The 20402-nt window shown below is 35.6% G+C and overlaps 4 protein-coding genes and 1 long non-coding RNA gene across 5 annotated transcripts; 3 read left to right on the forward strand and 2 right to left on the reverse strand.

The window, feature by feature from the left end:
• Positions 1-684: 684 nt before the first annotated feature.
• LOC116010617 lies at positions 685-2912 on the reverse strand. Its single transcript, XR_004096944.1, has 2 exons — positions 2601-2912; positions 685-1024 (listed from the first exon to the last, which is right to left on the reverse strand). It is a non-coding gene; the product is annotated as an uncharacterized LOC116010617 (long non-coding RNA).
• Positions 2913-6030: 3118 nt separating this feature from the next.
• Positions 6031-8172, forward strand: LOC116008903 (protein EMBRYO DEFECTIVE 514-like). The gene is made up of 2 exons (XM_031248718.1): positions 6031-6456; positions 7456-8172. The coding sequence occupies exons 1-2, from the start codon at positions 6100-6102 to the stop codon at positions 7774-7776; spliced, it is 678 nt and encodes a 225-aa protein (XP_031104578.1). The 5' UTR covers positions 6031-6099; the 3' UTR covers positions 7777-8172.
• Positions 8173-10910: 2738 nt separating this feature from the next.
• LOC116010764 (protein RKD1-like) lies at positions 10911-11992 on the forward strand. Its single transcript, XM_031250275.1, has 3 exons — positions 10911-11136; positions 11228-11493; positions 11642-11992. Exons 1-3 carry the CDS (start codon positions 10911-10913, stop codon positions 11990-11992), a joined length of 843 nt encoding a protein of 280 aa, XP_031106135.1.
• Positions 11993-12554: 562 nt separating this feature from the next.
• Positions 12555-13636, forward strand: LOC116010765 (protein RKD1-like). The gene is made up of 3 exons (XM_031250276.1): positions 12555-12780; positions 12872-13137; positions 13286-13636. Exons 1-3 carry the CDS (start codon positions 12555-12557, stop codon positions 13634-13636), a joined length of 843 nt encoding a protein of 280 aa, XP_031106136.1.
• Positions 13637-14571: 935 nt separating this feature from the next.
• LOC116011325 (malate dehydrogenase, chloroplastic-like) lies at positions 14572-20133 on the reverse strand. Its single transcript, XM_031250876.1, has 2 exons — positions 19963-20133; positions 14572-16023 (listed from the first exon to the last, which is right to left on the reverse strand). Exon 2 carries the CDS (start codon positions 16013-16015, stop codon positions 14813-14815), a length of 1203 nt encoding a protein of 400 aa, XP_031106736.1. The 5' UTR covers positions 16016-16023; positions 19963-20133; the 3' UTR covers positions 14572-14812.
• Between the last annotated feature and the right edge of the window lie 269 nt (positions 20134-20402).

Raw genomic sequence — 20402 nt, forward strand, 5'->3', positions numbered from 1 at the left:
TCGAATGTTAGGAGGATGAGTTCTCTGTGTATTTTGTGTTAATATTCTGTGTATTCTCGGCAAACATTATGTGTATTCTAGGCAAATGTTCTGTGTATTCTATATAATGATTATGTGTATTATAGATAATGAATTCCATGGAGTCATTCGCGTCCGCGTCCGCATCCACTAACATCTGTGTATTTTGTGTCAATATTCTGTGTATTCTGAACAAACATTCTATGTATTCTAGGCAAACGTTCTGTGTATTATAGATAATGATTATGTGTATTATAGATAATGAATTCCTTGAGTCATTCGCGTCCACGTCTACTAACACCAAAACGACGTCGTTTTACGTACGTGGTGCATATTGCTATGTGCACCGTGGTGCAGGGTATAACGATTGTAGCTTGGTGATAGTAGTGAAAACTCTATATTTCAAGAGAAATACAGAGAGAAGGCTATGATTATCAAAATTAAAGTAATACTTGTTTCCAATTGAGCTGAGTAGTCCAAATTGGGCTTTACTATGATTAAATTGAAATGTTCTAATTTGTTCAATTTAAGATCTTAGCGATGAATCAATCCTTGCAAAGCCTCACTCAAATTATTGGATCTCTAAGAAATGGCATGGTGCCACCAGTGTTAGTGTAGAATGGTTTGTTGAATGCATTATTTTTTAGTCTTGGATAGAGTTGAAGGTGATAATAAGATAGTGATTTATTTCTAGTCATTATTATAATGAATTGAAGCATACCTAAACCATGGCAATTGATAAAAGTTAAGGGTAGTACATGATGGGGTTCAAGGATGATGAGTTGTTATCATGTTGAAACATACCTAAACCATGGCAATTGTAAAAGATTATGTTCATATTTCTATAGGTGACATTCTCATTGGTTTGAATCCCATTATGAACTTTGCTAATAAATAACAAAGATTGTCCAACCTTAAATTTCCAGGTTAGCTTATCCTACCCAATAGAGGTGCCTACGATCCAACAAGGAGATTAGTCACTGTGTTTGACGGTAGAGACCCTGGGCTAAAAAAAAAAAAAAAAAAAAAAAAACATTGTTTTAGATATATTTTAGTAATCATAACTGATAGATTATATACTATAATCATTATTTCATGGACCATGGTCCACATATTTGTATGAACCATAAATAAAAAAGTACATTTTTAATATATTAAAAGTACATTATTTGTATATGTAAATTATATTATTTGAAAGTGTAACATTTCTACTTTGAATATGGTGCAATTATGGTCTTCAATGGCCATAATGTGGTACCATTAAATCAGATATTGTAACGGTTGTTACAACCGTTACAATGACCTATATTGATGGTTCTATAGGTATAAAAGGGATAGGTCCCCCACTGCTCAAGTTACAGACTACAACACATACACCATCTATTTTGAACCTGAGAACAAGTGGGAGACACTCTGCAGAAATACACAGACAATCAAAGGCATCAACAAAGGTAATCTTAAGGACACTATGGCTGGAGGTTAGTACAGTTATGTGTATTAGTCTTACATTTGGTATCAGAGCTATGTTATCTCTGCCTCCTGAATATGATATGCAATATACTTTTCTTGAAAATCTATTATGCCTATTTGAATGCATATAAATGTGTATTTTCGTAGATGTATGAATTGTGAATATCTAGATGTATGAATGATGATAATTTGTACACTGCAATAGTTTTACTTTTTGGAAAAGGGATAAGGTTCAAATTGGCCATTGAACGTAACCTAAAAGTGCAATTAGGTCACTAAACGAAAAAAATGTGCAATTAGACCATTGAACACTCCAAATGCATGCAATTTTACCTGATAACAGGTTACCTTCCATTTCATCAAGTTGCTTGCTTGCATGGTGAATTGACATTTAAAAATATTTTTTTAATAATAAATTTTCAAATTAAAAATTAAAAATTAATTAAAAATATTAACAAATTAATATTAAAAAATATTAAAAAATTAATATAAAAAATTTGAATATTTTTTAATTTTTAATTTATATTTTTAATATTTATTAAATAATAAAATTTAAAAATAAAAATTAATTAAAATTATTAGAATATTAATATTAAAAAATTAAAAATTAAAAATTAAAAATTACTAGTAGTATTTTTTTATTTTTTATTTTTTTTAATATTTATTATTAAAAAATTATTTTAAAATGTCACATCACAATCAACTTGATGAAATGGAAGGTAACCTAGGTAAAATTAGGTGAAATTGCATGCGAGTGCGAATGTTTAGTGGCCTAATTGCACATTTTTTTTTTTTTTTACGTACGGTGGCCTAATTACAATTTCAGGTTACATTCAGTGGCCAATTTGAACCTTATTCCTTTTGGAAATTATATACAAATTTTTTCGGCATAAACTTTGTATATATACACTATTTTTCGAAATTTCCTTAAATAATAATAATAAAAAAAAAATATGAGGCATATGGATTTGGGGGTTTCGGCCGGCAACCATTCGTATGGTCGCCGGCGTACCCCCTATCCGGCGACCGCCGTTGGCGGCGGTCGCCGGTGCGCTTCCTATTCCGGCGAAATCGCCGCCATGGGGCGGTGAAACCATTAAAAAAATTAAAACCTGTTGGATCGGCGGTCGGACTGCGCCGTTTTCTCGTCAATCCGGCGGAGAGGCGGCGGCTTCCCTTCTTTATTCGGCCACGCCGGTGACGGACGCAGGAGGCGTCGTGGCGGCGCTAGGTCTTGCGTCCGGGTGGAGAACGGCGGCGATCTGTTGATACGGCTGGGGATACAGCGAGAAGGGCGGCGCCGGGGCTGGGTCTCGGCTTAGGGCGGCGAGCGGCGGATCTCCGGGCTACCGGCGGTCGGTCGGTCTCCCACTTGCGGCGCTGCATCCCCTATGCTTCTGCGTTTCTGCGTGTGTTTTTACCGTTCTGCAGTTCTCCGAGCTATACTACCAGCTAGGTTTTAATTTTGTTAAAGTGCTGATGGAGGTTTTGTTGGGCCGGGTCTAGCCCTTTGGGCTTGACCATTTCATTTAATTAATAACAATAATTTGTTTTGGGCCTGTTTGCATCAATCTGATTTTTTATACTCTTTAATATATTTGTTTATATTATTTTGGGCCTACTATTTGCATTGTTAATAAAATTTTATTCATATTGCAGTTGGGTAAAGACTTGAAAATTATATAGTTTTTAAAGAAATTTTCATGCAAATTGCAAATTGAATTTAAATTTTATTATTTATTCATATTTGTTAAATTGCTATATTGTTTTGTGCAATTTTTTGTATAATATGATATTTATGTCATTGTAATATGCATTTTATGTCCATTAGAATAATATTTATTTTTAATTATGCAATTTATATTATGCCTTAGAAAAGCATATTTAGGAATTAGTGAAATTCTTTAGGTTTTTGGACATTAGCATATTACGTAGTACATACAGTTTAGTACAACTACGGTAGTGCCTGAAGGTTAGTACATTAAGTTCAAAAGTTTACCTACCCTTAAAGCCTTTTTCTAAACCGTGAACATCATTAACACCTCCAGAACAAATATGCTATAATGTGAAATTGCATGCTTGGGGAAAAGTTTATTGGGAAGAAAACTTGGTTTCAGTATCGAGACTTGTACCAATGGGATTTTCCTTTAATTTTCAAGACAAGCGTTTTGATATTTTTAATAAATCAACTTGTGTTGGATACGGTACATTGTCTGATGGTCTTTATCGTTTGCATTTACAAAACAATACCACTTGTGTTGGATACGGTACATTGTATAGAAATATTATTTTACTGTTTAGTTCATGAGCTTCCATTAGATTAAATTTTTTTTACCTTTAACTCTAAAATTTTTCAAACTTATCAGACCAACTTATCAATTTTGGACTAAAATTCACATCCTAATTGTATTAGATCTCTCGTGCCTAAACGTGGATACCAAATAGAAGATCCAACACCGTGAAAATTCTAGTAGAAAATTTCATGAGAAAAATGATCAAATACATCTCAAACTTTATATGAGGAATCAATTAGGCCTTCGAACTTTTGAAAGTTACAATTAAGCACATAAACATGTCAATTTAATGCATCATGACTCAAAATCTATTAGTGACCTGTAATAACATGTCAGTAAGGTTCCAAAGATGTTTCGAGTGAAATCCAATAACGAACGACCAACATGTCATCGAAGAAGGCATCGCAATTGGTTGCCTTCTCCAGCTGACGGAGAAAGTGACCAACTTGTTGCCGAGAAGGCGACCAATTGCGATGCATTTTCCGCGCAACATGCTAGTTGTTCGTTGCCAAGTGGAAATAATTGGAACATCGTCAAATAACCACCTGAGCCCTAGTGACCTATTATTACAGGTCAGAGTTTTTTCCCAAAATGGTCCCTCGACTATTGCTCATTCTCAATTTTGCATTTCGACTTTCAATTGCACCTAATGTGGTCCCTCGACTTTCAAAAACTCACCCAATTTGGTCCTCTGTTACATATTCCGTCAAATCAGTGTTAAAATGGAGGGCATTTTTGTCCATTTACCTATTGTTAGCCTAATAAACATTGAGAAATAGTTGATGGGCCATTTTGAGAATAGTCAAGGGACCATTTTGGGAAAAACTATTTTATTAATTTCATTTTTTAGACACTATAAAATTAGAATTTCTATACATTTTTTTCTTACAAATATAAATAGTTAAAATCGCGCAATCCAACCTCAAAATTTTTAACTTTCTTTACAGACTTTTCCCTCTAAATATACAAACTATTCCTATGAAGTTTTACAATAAGTTACGTAAATTTCATAAATACTCATATACTTTTTTTTAATGTTCATAGACAATCAATCACTATGTATCACATTAAATATTACTTTTACCATTGAAAAGTAAAATCTCGTCAATGTTTCCTGCAATATTTTCTGTATTTGATTTCGAAGTAATTATTAAATTTTATATTAATTTACATTATTTAAGATATTTTATGACATCTTTTATATGTTTTCCTCTTCTTATTTTTTTATTAATTATTAATTATTAAGGCAAGTATAATTTATTTTGTAATGTGGACACATTATTTTTAATAATTTTGATTTAATTAAATTATACCTTAATTATAAAAATCCTACCTAATAATTTTAGTATATTACATGAGACACAATAATTATTATAAATAATGTTTAATAATTGTCAATTTGTATTCAACAATAAAATTTATAGTTAATTTTTAAGTCAATCATAAAATCTTTTGTGCTGTGGGCACATTATTTTTTAATTATTTGAGTTTAATAATATTATATCTTATTTATAAAAAAATCCAAAGTAATATATTTAGTACTACGGATGTGACTAAGAATTATTTTAATCAGTGCTTAAAAAATGAGTATTTATAAAATTTACGAAACTTATTATAAATCTGCATAGGAATAGTTTGTATATTTAGATAGAGGGAAAAAGTATGTAAAAAAGTTAAAAATTTTTAGGATGGATTGCATGATTTTAACTATTTATATTTGTAAGGAAAAAAATGTATAGAAATTCTTATTTTATAGAGTCTAAAAAATGAAAATAAACAAAAATGAAATAAATAAAATAGTTTTTTCCAAAATGGTCCATTGACTATGCTCAAAATGGTCCCTCAACTATTTCTCAATGTTTATTAGGCTAACAATAGGTAAATGAACTAAAATGACCTCCATTTTAACACTGATTTGACGGAATATGTAACGGAGGACCAAATTGGGTGAGTTTTTGAAAGTCGAGGGACCACATTAGGTGCAATTGAAAGTCGAAATGCAAAATTGAGAATGAGTAATAGTCAAGGGACCATTTTGGGAAAAAACTCATTACAGGTCACTAGTCAATTTTTGGACATTAATAAATTAAATTGACATGTTTATATGCTTAATTTTAACTTTAAAAAATTCGAGTACCTAATTAACTTATCATATAAAGTTAGATGGTGTATAAGTGTATTTTACATTTTCTCAAATTTAATTATACTTGTTTTATATTCGATAAAAATTGAAAAGCCCAACACGTGAAATTCGGGTAGAAAATCCCGCTCTTGTATAGCCAGAAGTAGGGCTTTTCAAACCTCAGTTTTCACAGCCATGTCAGAATCTGCACAGGAAGTCGCCAAACCCTTATCCGAGGACATGGATATTGAATCCAACGCCGCTGAGGACTCTGGGACTGAGAACGGCGGCGCAAAGCGGCCAAGGGAGGAGGGAGGCGAGCCGGAGAACGGTGACAATGGTGACGCCTCGAAGAAATCAAGGGTCGATAAGTCTGTTGAAGAACAAAGACTGGAAATTTTGGAAGGAAACGAAGTTGGGGAGGGAAAGAAGAAGGAAGAAAGATCGGGTCCGGTTACTCTGGGTCCGAAAAGCTTTGGGTCGTCGGTAGAGATGTTTGAGTACTTCTACAAATTACTCCATTACTGGGCTCCTAATCTCGACATCAACAAGGTAGGAAAAGGTTCCAACTTTAAAATAAATTGTCAATTCGGAGTGAGTTAGTTTTTGGCTTATTGTATATGTATGCTTGTGAAAAGAATTGATCTTTATAGTCAATTTTGGGCATCTTTTTAAAAGATGAATTTTTTAAAATCAGCTGCAGTCCTGCAGATGTTTATTTTTCCGTAGTTATTTAAAAAGTGAATAATTGGTATATTAATGTAATGGATTTTGTTTTTGGCTTCTTTTCTTATAAGAATTTTGTAAAAAGAATTGCTATTAGAATTTTTTAGGGCTTCTTGTTAAAAGAAGAATTTTTGAATGATTAGCTGCATATCCCCAAATCGGCATTACTTTGTTTCAACTAGTTTAGCTGATTATTGTTTTAGCCTATTATATCTGCTTGACTGTTCCCATACTCTGTTTCACTTTGAAATAAACTATATTTTAGAACCTATGTCTTTCTAAAGGTTTAGTTTTTGCCTAACCTGAATGATTGAGTATTTGAGTTTAGTACCTCTAGTGAGAGAAGTGAATCTTTTTGAAGAGGACAATGGCATTGAGGCCATGAATTGTTGATCTCTCAGCTTTATTACCTTTTCATTCCCTGAATTCCATCACCCCTTGGATTTTTCCGATGTAGTTCCATATTTTTGGTAAGTTAATGCTGATAACTATTATTTCTAGACTAGACTGTTGATATCCTCTTTACATCGGTATAGGTTGGTGAATCATTTTCTGTCTTCAAAATCATATCTGGTCTTTAGTTATAGAGTTGCTGCAATTATAGTTTTTGAGTGTATTCTATAGTTACAATCTTTGGTCCTGTTTAAATTCCATATATGTTAAAAGGTGGTGATATATAGTTTCCGGATATTAGTGATGTTTAACTTTTTCAATACTTCTCTTGATGTATTTGACATTTTTATTGTTAGTTTGATGTATATGCAGACTTGAATCAAGGTGTAATTTTTTGTGTTTGGGTTTGACTCATTGTGGTGTTAATTGCAGTACGAACATATGGTTTTGCTGGAGCTGCTTAAGAAGGGTCATGCAGATCCAGAGAAAAAAATAGGCCCGGGAGTTGGTGCATTTCAAGTTCAAAACCACCCTGTATTTAAAAGTCGCTGCTTCTTCATCGTAAGGGTGGATGGGTCCGCTGATGACTTCAGCTTCAGGAAGTGCGTGGATCGGATCCTTCCCTTGCCAGAGAGCATGCAAATAAAGCATAATGCTAATAAGGCCTTGAGGGTCGGAAAAGGCGGAAAAGGCAGTGACAGAGGTGGAAGAGGTGGAGGTCATGGCCGTGGTAGAGGAAAGTCGAGAAACTGAGTGTGTTCGTGTTCGTGTTCGTGTTCAAATGAATTTTCAAGCATACACTCTGAAGAAGGAAGGGTACTTGCTTGCTAGCTTTCTAGTAAAATCCAGATTTTTACCTTTTTGACCTTTCTCCTCTGATATAGTTTTGGAATTGTCTTCTCCAAATTAATCAGTTTATGCCATCCTGACTGTCACAAGGCCCCCCTTTGTTTTGGTTTTCTTTTCTTAAATCTCTTGCTACCTTATTTTGGTGGATGGAAGTAGGCAAAACTTAACTTATATTCTTAAATGTAAAGTATTTTGGCATTGTGCACAGTGCCCTTTTTTCGTCTCAAAATTATGAGAACGTAGTGATCTTGTTCCACAATTAGCCATTAGTGCATAATGGATGGTTAGCTTATTGTGTTAGCGGTTTTGACCATTGAACTGTTTAAATAGTTTATAAACAAATATTTGGTAAAAATTAGCTACTTATAATTAGCAGTTAATATTTGAAAAAAAAAACATATATTGACATGAGTACATTTTATAAAAATAATTCTTTAATTATTAATTATATAATATTTTTAATTATAAAAAGTTTAAATTAAATAAATAACATTTGTTATTAATATTTATAATTTTCTTATTATAATATAATTAAAAAAAAAACCTGGAGCATGAGACTCCCTTCTAGAAGGGGAGCCTCATGCTCACTTTGGGCCGTCGTTATATCGTGGACCATGGTCCAAAAGCAGTATCGTTTCTTTAAATAAAGAAGTCTCCTAAATGAAACTACTGTCTCACATTTGTCATTTGTTTTTAAATTATCAAATAAAACGATAGTTATATCGAAATGTTTATCTCAAATGATACTGCCTCACATTTGTCATTTGTTTTTATATTATCAAATAAAACTGTAGTTATATCGAAATGCAACCGTAGTTGTGTTGAAAGAAAACTGCAGTGTATATAAAATTAAACTGAATAACAATTTCACATGTTTGAGTGTATAATGTTGAATGAAACTGTAATTATATCGAAATGAAACTGTAGTTATGTTGAAATAAAACTGCAGTGTATATAAAATGAAACTGAATAACAGTTTCACATATTTGAGTGAATATTTTCCAATGAAACTGTAGTTATATTGAAATGATATTGTAGTTGTGTTGTAATGAAACTATAGTGTATATATAATGAAATTGATTAACAGTTTCACATATTTGAGTGTATAATGTCGAATGAAACTGACAAACTGTCGTTATATCGAAAAGAAACCGTAGTTGTGTTGAAAAGAAACTGCAGTGTATATAAAATAAAACTGAATATGTTATATACACAAAGTTAATTTTTTCGGAACGACGCAGAACGGGTGCCGTTTCTTTTCATTAAAAGAAACGGCACCGTTTTTATGCTTGGACTATCATGCATTGTGGACCGCGGTCCACAGTAAAATTTGCGCACTTTGGGAGCCTCATGCTCACGATGTAGCATTTGTGAAGTTAGCGGGTTGTCATAAAAAAGTTGCCCTAATCAATTATTAATCAAACAAAATTTTCGACGTTTTGATCAGGTCAAATCGTTAAAGTGGTCAAATTCATCAAAGTATGGCCAAAACGCCATTTACAAAACAAGGCTAATCACATGGTCACTTTTTCTTGTCCCTGGCAAGAGTAACATAGTTGTCCAGATTAGAGATGACAATTCTACCCGCACCAGATGGGTTCCTCGCATCCTCGCCCCAACGAGTATTAAAATACTCAAACGACTTGGGTAATGGGTACCGCCGAGATGGGGGAATTTTTTATACTCGCGTAGGTATGGGGGCGAGTACGGGGAGGTATCCTCACCCCGCACTCGCACTATATATATAGCAAATACTAAAATTTTGGTCCGATGAGTATTAACAAAATGACAGTTTTGGTCAACATGTTTAATTCCTACAAATTGTCATCTACGATTATTGTTTTAGTACTAATTTCCATCCACGACAATTATATTCTTTTAGTGCCAAAATTCATCACGCTGATCACTCATTCATTTAAGACATGTCGAAATCTAAGACTTTGATGAGTCTTTTTGTCCTTTTCAACTTTTTTTTTTAGAACCAATAAACTAACTTTCATTCTAGAAAACAAAGAACTTACAATAAAAGAAGGAGGACCAAGAAACACAACCAGACAAAGAACCAGTCTCCCTAGAAACCAAATGGGCAACCTGGTTCGCTGATCGTTTAACAAAAAGAAATTACAAATCGTCAATAGAAGTTGCAATGACTTTAATATCATCAATAATAAGATCAAAATAGGACTCTCTCACCTCTCCACACAATGCATGAAACACCTCATGTGCATTCATCTCCACATCAACCTCTCGAGCACCCACTTCCTTCAGCCAACTCAGCACCTCCCGAACCCTCAATGCCTCCGCCATGCGAGCTCCCTCCGCCACACCTCCCGGAAACACTGTAGCTACAATAAAAGCACCATGTGAATCCCGCAAGACCCAACCGAAGTTCGCCTTGCCACACCTCCCCTGCAAAAGGTTTTGCCAACGATGTACTTGATTCGTTCCCAGAAGTAGCCCCTCATATTCCATTCATAATATTCAATTAACATATTATGTGACTGTGAATAAATTGAAGACACATAATTTGTTACTTATAGACACATCATATGTTAATAATTACATGTGTCTAATATATTAACTGTAGACATATAATGTAATAAATTATAAACTAATATCGTGTTAACAGGTAGTGTGATAATTGTCAGGTCTAAGTAGTACTAAAGCATCGCATATATTATCTTCTAGACAAGACATTAATAAATATTCTTAATATTATAACTGTGAACAGATTACAAGAAAATTATTTTGTAAATCTATTACTGCATTATATATATTGTGGAATGTAACTCATCTCCCCACTTACAGTGCTTTAACTACCCTAATTAATAAATCAATGATGAACGTATACACAACATGCATGGATGGATTAACCCAAATTCATTGAGTAAGCCCCACTATGCACTAAATTCCATAATATCTATCTTCTTAAACATACATATATATGCCCATCATATCTATATATCTCCTTCCTTCCTTCCCTTCCATCAGAGTTGCAGCATTTCCAGAAATCAAAACCCTAAACTACAATAATAATCATGGTGCCAGGAGAAAATAACCTGCAGCTTTCTTTTCCTGTTCAATCATGGTCTGATAATAACTTAGCTTGGGACTATGATCATGATGATTATGATTATGATTTCCCCATGCAAACTACTCATCACTACACCTCTTTTGATTATCATTCTTTTCCCCTCATGGACAATTACATGTTTCTCATCAACGATCCTCTATATTCACATCCAACCCAATCCATCATCCAAGGTTTTTTGTTTTCAATTCTACCTTTAATTTATACTTACTTCGTTGATGAGTTATATTACTGAATAATAATTGAGAAAATTTTAATTTGCAGGAGTGTATGGTGATGAGGGAGTGGAAGAGGAGCAGAAGATGGGGGATGGTGGAGGGAATAATAAGAAGAAGGGTAGAAATGATTGTTCATCAAAAATGTTGTGCAGAGAAACAATATCAAAGTATTTCTATATGCCAATCACAAAGGCTGCAAGAGAACTCAACGTTGGGTTGACATTGCTGAAGAAGAGATGCCGGGAGTTGGGGATTCGCCGCTGGCCTCACCGGAAGTTGATGAGTCTCCAAACCCTAATCTCAAATGTTCAGGTCAGATAATCACCTCATTCAATTCAATTCATTTGCTATTTAATTCTTTATTATTCCTCATCGATCATCACTATCTCCCATATATCTATCCTAATATATAATTAATTTCAAATTGAAATGCACTGTAATTATATATGTATTGTGAAAGGTGCTGGGGAAGGATGAAGAAGAGGAGAAGTTGAGAGAAGCCGTACAGTTGTTGGAGAAGCAGAAGAGAGAGATTGAAGAGAGTCCAGATATGGAGATGGAGGACACCACTAAAAAGCTCAGGCAAGCTTGTTTTAAGGCAAACTATAAGAAGAGGAAGCTTAACGTCTCCGTCGCCGGCGCCGGGATGCTCCAACCTTTGCCGTCGTCGTCGCCGTCATCTGCGCCGGCCATTTCAGCTGGAGCTTCTGCTGCTACTGCTGATTATGAGGAAGATCATCAAATGGATTCTCTCTTATCTTATTATTTATCCTCTTCTTCTTCTTCTTCTTCTACCGCCATTGATTACTAAAATATTATGCACGCTACGTAGTCTTAATCTACCTATAATCGGTAAAACTTTGTGTCTTTGACATATATGCATTTCGACTTTTAAAATATTTATAGTGTATTTAGATAATTAATATTTATAGACTTACATATATAAGTCCAATGAGTTGAGATGGTTTTGCTCACGACGTGTGATTCTCTCGTCTCAAGCTCCCACACTCCAGGCTTATATAAATTAAATCACAATAACATATTTCGGACTGATAAGATAGTGAAGAGGTACACTCCAAGCTTATATAAATTAAATCACAATAACATATTTTGAACTGATAAGATAGTGAAGAGGTAAATGTGAGAAGACTAGTGTATAATGCCCTGATAAGATAGTGTGTGTGGGGGGGGGGGGGTGCTGNGATTAACCCAAATTCATTGAGTAAGCCCCACTATGCACTAAATTCCATAATATCTATCTTCTTAAACATACATATATATGCCCATCATATCTATATATCTCCTTCCTTCCTTCCCTTCCATCAGAGTTGCAGCATTTCCAGAAATCAAAACCCTAAACTACAATAATAATCATGGTGCCAGGAGAAAATAACCTGCAGCTTTCTTTTCCTGTTCAATCATGGTCTGATAATAACTTAGCTTGGGACTATGATCATGATGATTATGATTATGATTTCCCCATGCAAACTACTCATCACTACACCTCTTTTGATTATCATTCTTTTCCCCTCATGGACAATTACATGTTTCTCATCAACGATCCTCTATATTCACATCCAACCCAATCCATCATCCAAGGTTTTTTGTTTTCAATTCTACCTTTAATTTATACTTACTTCGTTGATGAGTTATATTACTGAATAATAATTGAGAAAATTTTAATTTGCAGGAGTGTATGGTGATGAGGGAGTGGAAGAGGAGCAGAAGATGGGGGATGGTGGAGGGAATAATAAGAAGAAGGGTAGAAATGATTGTTCATCAAAAATGTTGTGCAGAGAAACAATATCAAAGTATTTCTATATGCCAATCACAAAGGCTGCAAGAGAACTCAACGTTGGGTTGACATTGCTGAAGAAGAGATGCCGGGAGTTGGGGATTCGCCGCTGGCCTCACCGGAAGTTGATGAGTCTCCAAACCCTAATCTCAAATGTTCAGGTCAGATAATCACCTCATTCAATTCAATTCATTTGCTATTTAATTCTTTATTATTCCTCATCGATCATCACTATCTCCCATATATCTATCCTAATATATAATTAATTTCAAATTGAAATGCACTGTAATTATATATGTATTGTGAAAGGTGCTGGGGAAGGATGAAGAAGAGGAGAAGTTGAGAGAAGCCGTACAGTTGTTGGAGAAGCAGAAGAGAGAGATTGAAGAGAGTCCAGATATGGAGATGGAGGACACCACTAAAAAGCTCAGGCAAGCTTGTTTTAAGGCAAACTATAAGAAGAGGAAGCTTAACGTCTCCGTCGCCGGCGCCGGGATGCTCCAACCTTTGCCGTCGTCGTCGCCGTCATCTGCGCCGGCCATTTCAGCTGGAGCTTCTGCTGCTACTGCTGATTATGAGGAAGATCATCAAATGGATTCTCTCTTATCTTATTATTTATCCTCTTCTTCTTCTTCTTCTTCTACCGCCATTGATTACTAAAATATTATGCACGCTACGTAGTCTTAATCTACCTATAATCGGTAAAACTTTGTGTCTTTGACATATATGCATTTCGACTTTTAAAATATTTATAGTGTATTTAGATAATTAATATTTATAGACTTACATATATAAGTCCAATGAGTTGAGATGGTTTTGCTCACGACGTGTGATTCTCTCGTCTCAAGCTCCCACACTCCAGGCTTATATAAATTAAATCACAATAACATATTTCGGACTGATAAGATAGTGAAGAGGTACACTCCAAGCTTATATAAATTAAATCACAATAACATATTTTGAACTGATAAGATAGTGAAGAGGTAAATGTGAGAAGACTAGTGTATAATGCCCTGATAAGATAGTGTGTGGGGGGGGGGGGGGGATGGGGGGTAAATGTGAGAAGACAAGTGTATGATGCACACAAGGAACCCACCATATTAAAAGCATCCTCAATAGTTAGGTTTTATTTTTTAGTTTTTGAGGAGTTTTTGCAGGTACGATTTGGAAAGAGAAGATGGAAGGAATAATAATTTAAAAAAAAAACAAAAAAAAAAACAAAACAAAACTGAACAACATTTTCAATGCACACACCCGCTGGGCGCTGATTTGCGTTGCATGCAACTAAGAAGAGAAAATCGAAGGTTTTAATGGATCTCACATATAAAAACTCATGTTTTGCAGAAAGATTTATTTTATATCTCTCCTCACCCTCTCTCCTCCACATAAACTTCCTTAAAAACCACACAAAAAACTACTATTGATATGCTCACAAGTAACCCACTACATTAAGTGTAATTCCCACATTGTCATAACTCAATCATGTATCCTTACTCACAATCTATCACTCAAGAATCAATTAAATATGCAGGCGAGTTAGAGATATTCTATACCCCCATTTCCGTGCTACTTAGACCATTCCAAAAGTTAAGTCCTTACAAAAGAAACAGAATGAGAGATCATTTCAATGTAAGAAAAAATAAAAGAATACAAAAGGTTAGAGTTTGATTCCCGCACAGCCGCATAGGTATGTCATCTCTTGGTATCAAACAAGAAAAAGAATAATCACTAACTACATTACTTCAATGACACTACAAAACTGGGAATTCTGATGCAATTCTCAGAATTACTTTATTCCTCCACTATCATCATCCCTGTGTACTAACTCATGCAATTCTAAGCGGTTGCTGCTTCTTTCTGAACAAAACTAATCCCTTTCTCAATACTGGCTTTCAACTCCGGCTTTAGGGCTTCCAAAGCTTTTTCTTCATACTCAGTTAACCCGTGGAGGTCAGATGAGATAAAAGCCTCGACACCATTCCTCCCTAATTTGACCCTAGATGCAAAGAACGGAAGGTCTGTAAGATCAGACTGCACATAAGCACACTCGTACACATCACTATCGCCATCAAGAGCACGGAGTGAGGACTCGAGAAATCTTGCAGCAGCATATGCCATGGAAAGAGTAGCTGAGCCTGCACCGGCCTTTGCCTCTACAACTTCCGTCCCACCATTCTGGATCCTGGCAGTCAGCTCTTGCACTTCTTCGTCGGTGAAAGTGGTTGATGGTTTTGCCTTTGACAGTAATGGTAGAATAGTTATTCCGGCATGGCCTCCAATGACAGGGACATCGACGTCAATGAGCCTCAGGTTTTTCTTCTGAGCAACAAATGTGTTTGCTCTGACAACATCCAGGGTTGTAATACCAAACAGTTTCTTGGGATCATACACTCCCTTTTTCTTCAGAACTTCTGCTGCTATTGGGACTGTGGAGTTCACGGGATTGCTGATAATGTGGATGAAGGCATCGGGGCAATTATCAGCAACAGCTTCAACCAAGGTTCTCACAATGCTTGCATTAATGTTGAACAGGTCATCACGGGTCATGCCTGGCTTCCTTGGAACGCCAGCAGGTATTACAACCACATTTACATCTTTCAAAGAATTGGCCAATTCAGAAGCTCCGGTGAAATCTGAAACCTTAGAGGGAGTGTTGCAGTGGCTGAGATCAGCTGCAACTCCTTTGACATTTGCTATATCGTAAAGGTTTAGGGCAGAAACTAACGGAGACATCTTGACCAAGAGAGCTAGTGGCTGGCCTATGCCACCTGCAGCTCCAAGAATGGATACTTTGTACGATGCCTGAGGTTGAATGTAGTTCCAAGATCTCTTGTTTTCTTTTTGGGCCTTGAGAGCAAATGATTGTCGAAGAGCTGCACTACTTTCCTTTCCCAAAAAGGATGTTTCTAATTCACATCTTACAGATTCTGCAGCTCTCCTTGAGTTGAACTTCAATCCAAAGGCTTTTTGGCGTGAAGGCTTAGACCCAGCAGATGTAGTTGGACAAATTGAGAAAATAGTTGCTGATGTTGCCGCCATTTTTCACACTGCAAGGGAGAAAAAGGTGATTTTTACTTCTTTCAGTCAAAGTACCACCATGATACAGAAAACATAATAAAGCACCATATGAAACACAACATATCACAAAACATTAGATATATTAGAGTACATCAGTAACAGGAAGATTAGTTACTCAGACAATGAAAAGAAACAAGTTTATGGAAGAGCAGTCTATTTAGCATAGAACCCAAGTGGCAGACTGGCAGCAGCAGGTATGCAGAGAATATTAGGAACAGTATTGGGGCATTAAAACCGATACAGTTACTGGATAAATCAAGTGATATCAAATGCAAGGATTCTTCAAACACTCAGGCCATCAAATACCACAAATATGCACCAATTATTCCCCTAATCCGGTCAAGCATCTTAAAGAGTATTGTACTATTGCAACCCAATGAACAATATTATCCCATTCAATTAACAGGAATTTATAGGCAAGAATAACTAAAAGTAAACGAATCTTGAAATAAACTCAGTCAAACAAAAATGTCAATCAATTCACTTTTACCTTATATTGCTAAGTGCTGCGAAAAGACAAGCAGAAGTATTTCTATCACACACGTACACTCAAACCACCCAAGTATAAAAATAAATAAATGAACAATAAAATGAAAACTTGGGAAGCTGTTCACTTGCCTTAAGGTCCTCTCCAATGAATACGGTAAAACACCAATTTTGTGTCAAATTTGGTGCAAAACTTCCTCAAAGGAACACGCCAAATTTGACACCAATTTGGTGCAAGTGAACAGTGTAGCACCAAATATGGTGGTGCACCGTGCACTATTAACTTTGCACCAAATTGGTGTACTTTAAAAAAAAAAAAAATCTTTTGTCCTTCATTTTCTTTTTTAATTCCTGTTAGAGATATAGGGGTTAGTTGAGAGATCTACTCTTAGCCCTAGGTTTTAGTGTTAGGAACCTGTCGCTAGAGTTAGTTCTACACTAGTATAAATAGCTCTACTCTCCTGTACATATATACACAGAACATATATACGAATATTTAGTTGAGTTTTCTAGATAGGTATTCTATTGTTTAACATGGTATCAGAGCCCAATGGGTATTGATCTGCGCAACGAGGCGACGCCGCCGGAGGAAGCGGAGCAGCCAACAGAGCCAACACACGCTGCCACGCGCCACCGCTGACCGGAGCTCCGGTGCCCACGCGCCGGCGCGTGAGGCCTTTTTCCGGTGATCTTGTGCAACGGCGATCACACCGGGAGTCTCGCCGTGAAGAGGAGGTTCGACCTAGGTGAAGAGTGAGAAGTTTTGTTGGGGTATTCTCCACAGGTTTGTGTCGTTTGTGCCGTGAACAGCTATGCTGCCAACACTGGACAACAGCAGTAGATGGTGGTGGACAACAGTAGTAGATGATGGTGGTGGGTGTGGCCGGTGGTTTGGAATTGGTGATGACCGGCAGTTTATGATGGAGATAGTGGAAGATGTGGCGCAGACAGCAATAGGTCTGTGCTGGAAAATGACCAACCCTAGAGATGGATAAAGTTTATAAATAATTAAGCAGTAGGTTTTTGTTTTGAGTTGTTTGGGTTATCTCGTCAATAAGTCTTGAAAGTTTATGTTTGATTTATCGTATTTTTCTGGCTTGTTTAAGTTAATTGAATATGAAGTTAGTATCATATTTGGAGTAGTGCCAAGGTGTGAGAGTTGGAGGCAGTCCTTGTACAGGGGTGTTGCAGTGATGGGCAGCCCAGGTGCCAGGGGTGGTGTGAACCTGGTAGATGTCGCCGCTATTGTGGAAGGGCGGCAGCTGAAGAATGGTTCAGGAGGAACTAGTTTGTGCGCACGCAACAAGAAAACCGGAAAACACTGGTGTTAGGCAGCGGTGATAAGGGTTTGTGGAGTGAGAGGCCGGTGCGCTGCGATGTTAAGCAGCGGTGATAAGGGTGTGGGGTGTGAGAGGCAGGTGCGCTGCGGTTGTGGTGTTTGGCCTGATTTGTAGCTTTGTGGAAGCTTTGTTGGTGCGACAAGGTGCATTGTGGACTGACTTGGCACAACATGGTTCGAAGGTTCAAGTGGTTCAAGACTTATGGTTCTAGATGTGGAGTCTTATGGTTCATGTGACACATATGTAAGTATGTAACAAGTTAGGCATGATTGAAATCTATGCTCCAACTTGAGGGGGGGTGTTAGAGATATAGGGGTTAGTGGAGAGATCTACTCTTAGCCCTAGGTTTTAGTGTTAGGAACTTGTGGCTAGGGTTAGTTCTACACTATATAAATAGCTCTACTCTCCTGTAGATATATACATAGAACATATATACGAATATTTAGTTGAGTTTTCTAGATAGGTATTCTATTGTTTAACATTTTATATCCCTGTTTCGTTTTTATATATTTACATAATTTGTTAAATACTGAAATTTAAAATTCGTATTATTAGAAACAAATTATAGCATTTCAAAGATCTCATTAAGACATTTAAAACAATACTAATATTGAATATATATTAATTAAAAATTAAAATACATATAACATAATTTAACCAAAATAAAATTTAGTACATTCGAAATTAAATTTAAAAAAAAATAAAGTTTAATATTATGAGTATAAATTATTTTAATGTATGAATAAATTTTGGTATAAAGGGTTGGAGATAGAATAAAAGTTGGTGTAAGAATATACTGAGAATATTCATTTTGGTGTAAAATTTAGTGTTTTGGGTTGGAGATGATCTAAGTGTCTAACAATAACAAAAATATTTAATGAATGGATTCTTAAGGGTGACAATAACATCACAGACTATTTTTTTCTGCTCACTACCTTAAACCAGATGCCTATAGATGATGCAAAAAAGTAAAACCTTAAACTAGAGTCCTATCAGCAAGTATCTGCTACAATCATTTAACACATACTGATTCAGGCAACCACACAGCTTGACCAAATTAATTCCTATAAGAAAACAGGCACTAGATTTTGTACTGACCACATATGCCTGCTAAAAAATGCTCCCATAGTAGATAACAAACAAAATATAACTCAGATTCAATTGCCTAGATATAAAAAACACACTGCATCTACAAAAACTGAGGCTTTAGGGTCACCTACAAACTCAAATCAAAATCATTACAGGGTGTGCAGAACAACCAACCCTGCACAAATCCAGATTCAATTGCCTAGATATCAAAAACACACTGCATTTACAAAAACTGAGGCTTTAGGGTCACCTACAAACTCTGCATTTACAAAAACTGAGGCTTTAGGGTCACCTACAAACTCAGCATTTACAAAAACTGAGGCTTTAGGGTCACCTACAAACTCAAATCAAAATCATTACAGGGTGTGTTGAACAACCAACCCTGCACAAATCCAGATTCAATTGCCTAGATATCAAAAACACACTGCATTTACAAAAACTGAGGCTTTAGGGTCACCTACAAACTCTGCATTTACAAAAACTGAGGCTTTAGGGTCACCTACAAACTCAGCATTTACAAAAACTGAGGCTTTAGGGTCACCTACAAACTCATATCAAAATCATTACAGGGTGTGCAGAACAACCAACCCTGCACAAATCCACAGTGCCAATAAAGGAAGAGTGATGGAGGAAGTATGAAGTAGTGCCCTACTAGATAACAAATATATAGCACTTCCATTAAATTGCCTAGATATCAGAAACACAAATTGCTGGTAGTCTCATACAATAACTAAGATGGCATGTCACCTACAAATTCAAAGAAATATCATTATACCCGCACAAGCTTAGCTCACTAGTTTTGTAGGCAGTATTTGGGAGAAGAGACCAAGTTTCGAAACTCATAAAATTACACGACAGCTACTGCATTACATTCATAAAATTAGCGACTCAAAATGAAGCAGAAACTAAGCAAATGATTCAGAATGAAATGAATCGGACAAATTAATTTCAGATCTGAAAAATTCATGAACAAAAAAGCGATAAATGTTTTACCTGGTGAAAGATGAATGGAATAGATTGAAGTAGGATAGAGAAACCCCAAAGGAAATGAAATTGAATGTGGTTTTCAGGTTATTCTGAGAGGATTATAAAAAGGTGGCGCTGGCGCAGAGACACGCTGCTTTACCTTCTCCGTTGAAACACCTCCTACCAAATCTACTGATCAACCGCGGTTTGGGGTTGTCCGGATTATCCTTTAACTTTTTATTTAAAATATAACATTTATTTTTTTTTGCAAGCAAATACGGAGTATAACATTTATAATTTATAATAATATATAATAATAATTTTAATATAATAAAAATAACTAATAAGATGTTAAAATAACCAACTAAAGTGTTGCAATTTAAAATAACAAATCAAAATAACTAAAGTTTTACCATCTACAATTACGAACAAAGATTACTAACCAAAGTGATTGCGATTATAGTGGT

This window comes from Ipomoea triloba, chromosome 2 (genome assembly GCF_003576645.1).
Source record: "Ipomoea triloba cultivar NCNSP0323 chromosome 2, ASM357664v1".
Taxonomy (NCBI): Eukaryota; Viridiplantae; Streptophyta; class Magnoliopsida; order Solanales; family Convolvulaceae; genus Ipomoea; species Ipomoea triloba.